At 41.3% G+C, this 8576-nt stretch overlaps 1 protein-coding gene across 3 annotated transcripts in view; it reads left to right on the top strand.

Annotated features, from left to right (window-relative positions):
- Window positions 1-398: 398 nt before the first annotated feature.
- ercc4 (excision repair cross-complementation group 4) overlaps window positions 399-8576 on the top strand; it is a 30159-nt gene continuing 21981 nt past the window's right edge. The window contains exons 1-3 of one of the 3 annotated variants that reach the window (XM_069907377.1): window positions 399-658; window positions 5679-5859; window positions 6592-6787. In XM_069907377.1, the coding sequence (XP_069763478.1) occupies window positions 482-658; window positions 5679-5859; window positions 6592-6787 (554 nt within the window). In that variant the 5' untranslated portion in view covers window positions 399-481. The remainder of the gene's footprint in view (window positions 659-5678; window positions 5860-6591; window positions 6788-8576) is intronic. The other 2 variants (XM_069907376.1, XM_069907375.1) reach the window with 2 other exon arrangements.

Here is an 8576-nt window from a genome sequence, read left to right as displayed (position 1 = left end):
TTATTGTCAGAGTACATCACATGCAACCTTGAGATTCATTTTCCGACAGATAAAGACCCTTCACGATCCACCAACTTTTGGTGGGCTCCTAATGGAACTCAGCACACAACACACTTTTGAATTATCTTCCAGACATACCAATAGGAAACAAACTGGCTCTCCCATAATGATGTGATTCTCAACATTAAATCAAAGTTTTTGCTTCTCCATACTGATATTTTCTTTTGTAATAGATAAGAAGAAACATTCGAAGAAAATAAAAATGCACCCCTTGGTGTTTCCCTCTGGGAGCAGGATCTGGGATCTCCAGCCTCATCCTTGGATAATTTAGGGACCTCACTCTTGCAGTCGTGGCCGGAACATGAGGAGTAAATGCAGTGTGAGGGCGGCAGGTGGCGCTAGTGGTGGAGGCCAGCCAGTGAAGTGGACCGTGAGGTCCTTGCGCCGACCCGTTCCGCCCTTCGGGCGAGGGCCGTGGGCGATGATGGCTCCCCTCCTGGAGCACGAGAACCAGATCTTCTTGGATTTGTTTCACGAAGACGGGCTCGTCATCACGGCGAAGGGGCTGGGCGTGGACAGGATTCTGCTGAACTTCCTCAAGTTGTACTGCGACCCTGGGAACCTGGTGCTGGTGCTCAGCACCAACGTGGCGGAGGAGGTACAGTGGGGAGGCTCGGCGGCCTGTGGGTGCCGGGGATGGGGTGGGGGGGGGGGGGTCGCTGCTCTCGGAACCCACCCTCGCCCTGCTTCCCTGCCTACTGCTGCCGCCTCTGTGTCAGTGGTGTCATTCCACATAGCGGGGGGGGGGGGGTGCAGGGGAGGAGCATCAACTGCAGCAGGATCTGCTAATAGATTTGTAACTCCCTCTGCTTTAGTGGGGGAAGCAGTTATATCTCCTTGAGGGCGGAGAGGGGAATATGTGCCTGGTAGTGGGACCACATAAGTGTGGGAAATGACAGGAGGATATGTTGGATGCGGAGGCTGGTGGGGTGGTGTCTGCTTGGGACTGGGGCGGGGAATTGAAATGGGTGGTTATTGGGAAATCCCTGCTCTTTTGAGCAGGGATGTTGCATTAGGAGCCCACCGAAAGTTGGTGGGTCGTGAAGGGTCTGCATCCAGTCGCCTTCTGCAGGGATCTCTCCTCCCCACCAATAGCCCCTTTGGCACTTACCCCTTGACCGCAGGAGATGCTCCACTTATGCCCACGCCTCCTCCCTTCCAAGTTATATACAAGTCACTTCACTTGTGAGTCTCAAGGTGTCCTCTCGGGCATCTACTCCTCCTTTTGTGGTCTCCTCTACATTGGAGAGACTGGACACAGACTGGGAGATCACTTCGTTGAGCATCTTGGCTCTGTCCAACTGGATGGCATTAACATCAACCTCTCCAGTTTCCACTAAAACCAAGTTCCCACCCACCCCCCATCTTCGTTCCCTGTCTCCTTTCCTCTAATCCTCTCTCTCTCCCCTTTTCTGTCTGTCTCTCCTCTCACAGAGCCAAAATCAATTTGCACCTTTCCTCCTATCAAATCCAATAGACACCTTCAGTTTTTTGGTCTATGCTCCATTCCCTCCCATTCTTTCCCCTTTCTTTTCTCAGCCTCTAATTCAGATGCCTATCTTTTTTCACTCCTAACTTGAGGAAGGGCTCAGGCCCAAAACATCAGTAATGGATATTGTGAGACTGGCTGAGTTCCTCCACCATTTCTGTGTGCTGAGATTAAAATGGAAGGACAATATTTCTTTCTATGTGTCGCCCCTTTCACACTTGCAAGTGATCCCAGCAATTAACTGCCATTTGGCCTTTTCTAGTGTGAAAGCAAAATCAGCTCAATGCCAATGTCAGATGATATCATCTCACACTGGGGATTGATGGCCTTGACCCTTAGTACAATCCACAGCAACTGCAGACACTGGCCTTGCAATCAGGCCAAGTGTGAAATGGGTAATTGCATTGTGGGATTGAAATGACTCAAGTTTTTGTGCGAGTGCAGGAATGTGAAGGAAGAAAAGATTAAAAATGAAGGTATAAACTTTGCCATGGGAAAGTCACGGGGGGGTGGGGAGGAGAGACAGGGAGAGAGGAAATAAATAACAATAGTGGACAATTTTTAAACAGCATGGGAAAATTGGTACCGCTATAGTGCACAATTAATAAAGACCATAGGAAAAAGCAATGGGCGACTGGGCTTCCCAGAATGCCATGTGGCAGAGAAACCCCTCCATGAATGATCCGTGCATGCAGCTGGGCATACATCCTTTTCTATGCACCACATGGAATTTTGGGAGGTAAGGTCTGCCATCGCTTTTTCCCCACGATATTTATACATTGAACATGATAGTGCTACCAACTTTCTCTCGCTATATAAATTGAGCGCTATAGTGCTACCAACTTTCCCACCCTGCTTAAAAATTGTCCCCTATTGCTATTTATGGCTTTCACTTTCCCACGTTCCCTTATAAAGGTTTATATAGGTCGGCACAACAACCACAGGGGCTGAAGGGCTCATACTGTACTGTACATAAAGCTTAATTGTGTTATAATTAGACATGATTAATTTTGTTCAAATATAAGATCATAATACATTGATCAAGATTTAGGGCAGGTCCACCATCACTCGATGCATCGTGATGTCATTGGTAGAAGGTAGAACAATCCTAACCCCAGGGATGGCTTCTTGTAAGTGTGAAAGCGTTCAGTGTTCCAGTTAGGAGTCGTCAAGTGTGAAAAGCCAAACCCCCATTCCTATCCCGGGACGCAAGTGTGGCCCGAATAGTCATTAGCCTCGCATTTTTTGTTCCAAAATTTGTCCAACTTACTCAATAATAAAGTGAGCAGACATGGCTTTGCTGAAATCATTGCAAAAACCTTGGGCTGAAGTTTTTGATTAACCTTGTAGTTAATCACACAGGTATATTTGCGCATACTTGGAGGATAAATTTAGATAAGGTGTTATATAATTGATCATTTATAATAAAAATATTATTTTAAATATAACACTGTCTTGGATAATTTTCTATTGCTGCTGTCTGGGCACGTAACAGTTAAACACTCTTTTCTCCCTTGTGTTGCGCAGAAGATACATGAGCTTGAAAACACAAACCTTCAAATTCAAAGACAGTTTCTTTCTTGATGTTCTCGATCTCTTGAATGGTCCTCTCTTTAGCAAAAGATAATGCCCCTGCACTGTTTAGCTGTACTTTTCTCTACATTCTGCATCTTGTCCAAGTAACACAATACCCTGCACTTTTTGACTTGCTGTAAAACTATACTCTGGATTTTGCCTTATTATTGCAATACCTGCAGTAATTAAGTAATGGCTGACTTTCCTGGATAGCACACAAAACTAAGCTTTTTACTGGATCTTGGTACAAGTGACAGTATACAATTTAATTCAATTCAAATTGATGCAACACTTCATCTTGAAAGCGCATCTCAATGGATGCCCTCTACGAGTTGATCTATGGGCAAGACTACCTCCTTATCACACTTCAATACTTGGTATGCACAACTTGTATTTATACCCCAAAAAATTATGCTTGATTCTTTTTGTTACCTTGTTGATCAAAATGAGAATAACTGATACTTACCATATACATTTTTAATTATTATTATAATTCACCAATTCCTAATAATCCATGCATGCTTTAATTAACAATATAAGCAGTTAGCATAGTGGTTAAGTGCAACGCTATAACAGTGCCAGAGACCTGTAAGGATTTTGTACATTCTTCCCGTGTCTGTATGGGTTTCCACTGGTTGCTCTGCTTTCCTTCCATGTCCAAAGATGCATGAGTTAGTAGCTTAATTGGTCACAAGGGTGGAACTGGGTAGCACGGTCTCGTGGGCCACTATGGCATGTGACAGAGAAGATGGGAGCAGGAGTAGGTCATTCAGCCCTTCGAGCCTGCTCCGCCATTCAATGAGATCATGGCTGATCTTAAAGTTCAGTACCCCGTCCCCTTTAAATTTTATTTTAAAGCATAAATACAGTAAAATCTCTGTCATCCAGAATTCAAGCAAAAAACACTGAAAAATAAATACCGGTAGGTTAAAAAAATACTTAAGTTTAAAATTCGCACCCCCTAGTGGTTAGTTCACCAATCACACAACATGCAGTCTTGAACAACCAGCAAATTCACTAATCCAGCATCTCCTGGTCTGTTGGATTCTGGGAGTTTTACTCTTTGTAAATATTTAATAAGCTCCTTGAAAGTTTTGGCTCCCCATCCATCCCATCAGGCTGTGACTATGAGCTTGTAATCAGGCATATTTCTCTACAGGATTTCCCCATTCTTTTTTTAAAATCCACCCATGTTTATTTCATCGGTGAAGAAGTTGATGCTCTCCATGACTGAAAAGTTTGTGCACGTGAGCTATTTTTTAAAAAAATTGTCAAAGATTGATCAACTTAATGTTAGCAGATATCAAAGAAATTGTGGCCAAAGGTTTACCTCTGGAGGTTCAAATGATGTACTGAATACAAAATTTGGTTCTGGTTTCACAAAGAAGTGGCAGAGAAAACAGGACAAAATTAGACACAGGAGAAGTTCCGATACTTTAGAGTTACCAACTTTTAAAGTAGAAAATTATAAATCCACATGAAATGATCCACATTAGAGTTTGGGAAAATAGATGGAGATGACAAAGTCAAACAAATGTCTGATGGGGATATTTTCAAAGACAGGAGTCACAGACAAAAATAATCGGTACTGAGAGACAGGGATTAATAAATGAAAACACTTTTTGAAGGAAAGTTGTGTTTGACTGACTTAATTGAATTATTTGGTGGAACATCATTAAGGATTGTTAGAGATAATATGATTGATGATGTGTTTTTAATGAGTGAAGGGCAGTTGATCTTTGCCAGAATACAAAGTTTAATGAAAATTGAATGCCAAAATGGTGGAAGTATGGCCGTGAAATTGGCTGAGAGCAGAAAGCAAAGGATTTTGGTGAACTTCTTTTGAGTTTATAAAGCAGAAGAGCACAATTTACAGAGTGTAGTGTTACAATGGGGAAACAAAGAATCAATTAGTACCAACCAAGGACAGCATGAGAGCATTGTTTTGGGGTTCATTAAGGAGCCTGATAACTGCAGGGAATAAACTGGTTTTAAGCCTGTTGGTCCTCGACAAGAGTAGATGGAGTCCATGGAGGGGAGGGAAGTTTGATATTCACCACATTCTGTGATTCTGATCTTTTTAGAGCGAAGGTAATCTTTGGTTAGTGTAGAGAATGTTTTTAGTACAAATTGGTGACTTGGACTTGCATATACAGAGGACCAAGTGAAATTTTGTAGCAGAGTAGTACACCTCATTATATTTCAACTGCCTTTCCACAAAACAAAGTTATTTCAAAACACCGAAAAAAGAATAAATAAAAAAAAAACATACAGCACTGTAACAGGCCAATTCGGCCCTATGAGTTTGTGCCACCCAATTAACACCCCATTAACCTACACCCCGGTATGCTTTGAACAGTGGGAGGAAACCAGAGCCCCTGGAGAAAACCCACACAGACACGGGGAGAACGTACAAACTCTTTACAGACAGCATGGGATTTGAATCAGGTCTAGGCCCGATGGCTGGCACTGTAAATGTGTTGGGCTAACTGCTACGCCAAACGTGCCACCCTATGAAATGTTAAATGATTTGATTTTTTTTTTTTGTTTTTAGCAATATTTTATCGAACAGTTACGGTCTGAGGGAGTGTCCCATCTTCCTCGTATTATTACTAATGAAATTCCAAGTAATGACCGTTATGCAGTATACACCGAAGGTGGAGTTTTATTTGTGACTAGCCGGATTCTGGTTGTTGATTTTTTAACAGATCGTATTCCTTCTAATCTCATTACAGGTGAGTGATCTATTTTTATCTCTCCCCAAAAAGAAATCCATTGATTTTTTTTTCTTTTTACTTGCCTTAATGTCAGGATGCACTGCCAAATAAACTGCCAGTATTTAAACTGAGACAATGATAGTATTGACCAGAGATCTAATACCTTCCTTTAAAGACCAGGGGGTTTTAAAGTAAAATGCAACTTCTACTGAAATCCTACAAGAAGATAGTTATTGGGAATTCGGTTCACTTACTTTTGACATAAGAGAACTTCTTCCTAAAGTTATTTCATACATGCATGTTTAGATTAGCCATAACTTTCAAAACCTTGTCGGCTTTGGTGTCTGTAATCCAAACTCTTCTGTTTTTGAAATATTTTTGCCTGCTATCTTATCTGCAGTCTCTTTATTTAAACTAGAAGATGTAGGATGAAAGACTACCAATCTCCTTGGCTGTTGCTGCTCAGGAAGGATTGATCATGTGGCATTTACCAGAAAGAGAGTAAAAACTCCTACTACCCTCCTCCAATAATGGTGTCAGCTTTCATAACTGAGAATATAAATCTCTGAAGTCCCAGTTAGAGCAATTTTATTAAATTCTAGGTGACTGTATTGTATGATTTATGGAGTTGCGTCTCTGCTTTAGAAAAATTCATAATATTTGTTGTACGTTCCTGTTGTCTGGATGTGACCTAGTTGAATTAATGGCTCCAATGAACATTGAATACTGGAATGTTTCATGTCTCTGCAGGTATTTTGGTATACAGAGCTCACAAAATCATTGATTCCTGCCAGGAAGCATTTATTCTTCGGCTTTATCGGCAGAAAAACAAACAGGGTTTTATCAAGGCTTTTACAGATGATGCAGTGGCCTTTAATCTTGGATTCTGTCGAGTGGAACGAGTGATGCGAAATTTATTTGTTCGTAAACTATACCTCTGGCCCAGGTAAGGCACTATATGAGGAAACTTCATAATCTGCACAAGTTAACAGAAATTATGTTCTCTCAAAATCATCTTAAATGTGTTAATTTGGTAATGTGTAGGTGCAAAGAACAGTATTTTATTCAAATGCTAATTCATTTCAGTCATTCCATCCAAGTTACAAAACAATTTTCAAAAGGATTTTAGTTCCTGTTTTAGGAGATTAACAAATGAAGTCTCTTCATTTAATATAATTCCCTAATGCCAAAATTTTGTCGCAAAATTATCAATACATGCTTGTGTCGACTGAAACTAAAACAGATACATTAGAGTAAAGTTAATTTTTTTTTTAAATGTCAGGTTGCTTTTCCTTACATTTTTTATACTAAACACCAACATTAAGGGGTAATTTACATTACCCAATTAAACTACCAACACATCTTTGGGATATGTGGGGAACCTGGAGCACTGTGAGAAAACCCACACAAACACAGGAAGCAAAGACTGCCCCTGAGGACAGAATTGAACCTGGATATCTGGAATGGTGAGACAGCAGAACTGATCACTGCCACCATGCAACCCTGATTGTACCTGATGCATTAGATCAGGCGTGCTGGAAGTAAGGTGCAGGGAGCAAGTTTTGTTTTTGGCAGTCCAAAGCTTGGTTCTCTATGGAATTTGCTGAAAGGAAAGTTGTATTCTTCTATTGTGTGTGAAGCCCAGAATGTTGAAATAAACCTTTCTTGGTGATCTCCAGCTATTTTAGAATACACAGTATATTTGCAAAATAACTGTTTGGCAGGTGGTGGGTGTTGTTATCAGGGAGAGGATCAGAATAGATGATTGCAGCAGGTCAGAAGGGATTGGTAAGAGGATCACTGAAGGATAGGCAAGGATGAATTTGGACAGAAGCGTGTGAAGGTTGGACTGGAGAGAAGATGATGAGGAGTGAAAGGAAGATATTTGTGGGGTAAGGCAGATCATGAAAGGGGTTAGGCCACTTAGTTCTCATCTCACCTACCAGTAGAAGCAACTTTCATCCTTCTCTATTATCTTTCTTTCGTAATTTTGTGTTTCAAAAAGATCCCTTCTCATTCTTCTGAATTCCAGTAAGTATAGTCCCAGGTGACTTGATCTCTCCTTATAGGGTTACTGACTCACCTCTGGAATCAACCCGGTGAATCTCCTCTGCACCACCTCCAAAGTATATCTTATTTTCAAGTGAGGAGACCAGAACTGCATGCAGTACCCCACAAGTACCCTGTAAAGTTGCTGAGGAATCTCGCTGCTCTTAAATTTAATCCCTCTAGCAATGAAAACCAATATGCCATTTGCCTTCTTGTTTTATCTGTTGCATCTGCAAACCAACCTTTTGCAATTAAGGTACAAGCACTCCCAAATCCCTCTCACACCAGCATGCTGCAATCTTTCACCATTTAAATACTAACCTGGTTTTCTATTTTTCCTTCCAAAGTGGATAACCTTACATTTATCAGCATTGTGTGCTATCTGCCAGGTCCTTGGCCACTATTTCTCTGTAGACCCTCCACAATTTAGTGTTATTCTGTACAATTTAATGTTAACCTAGATATGCTGCACTCAGTCCCTTCCAAAATTTTAACGTGTCTCATAATCTGTTGCTGGACAAGCACCAACACCAATTCCTGCAGATCTGTGCCCGTCATCATTTCGTAGCCGGAGAAATACTCATTTATCCCAACTCTCTGCCTTCTATTAGTTAACCAATCCTTTATCCATGTTGGTAAATACCCTCAATTCCATGTAACCTTGTCTTATGTCTTTTAAGGCAAGT

Source organism: Narcine bancroftii, chromosome 12, assembly GCF_036971445.1.
Source record: "Narcine bancroftii isolate sNarBan1 chromosome 12, sNarBan1.hap1, whole genome shotgun sequence".
In the NCBI taxonomy this organism is placed as follows: Eukaryota; Metazoa; Chordata; class Chondrichthyes; order Torpediniformes; family Narcinidae; genus Narcine; species Narcine bancroftii.
This window is presented reverse-complemented; position numbering and strand designations above follow the sequence as displayed.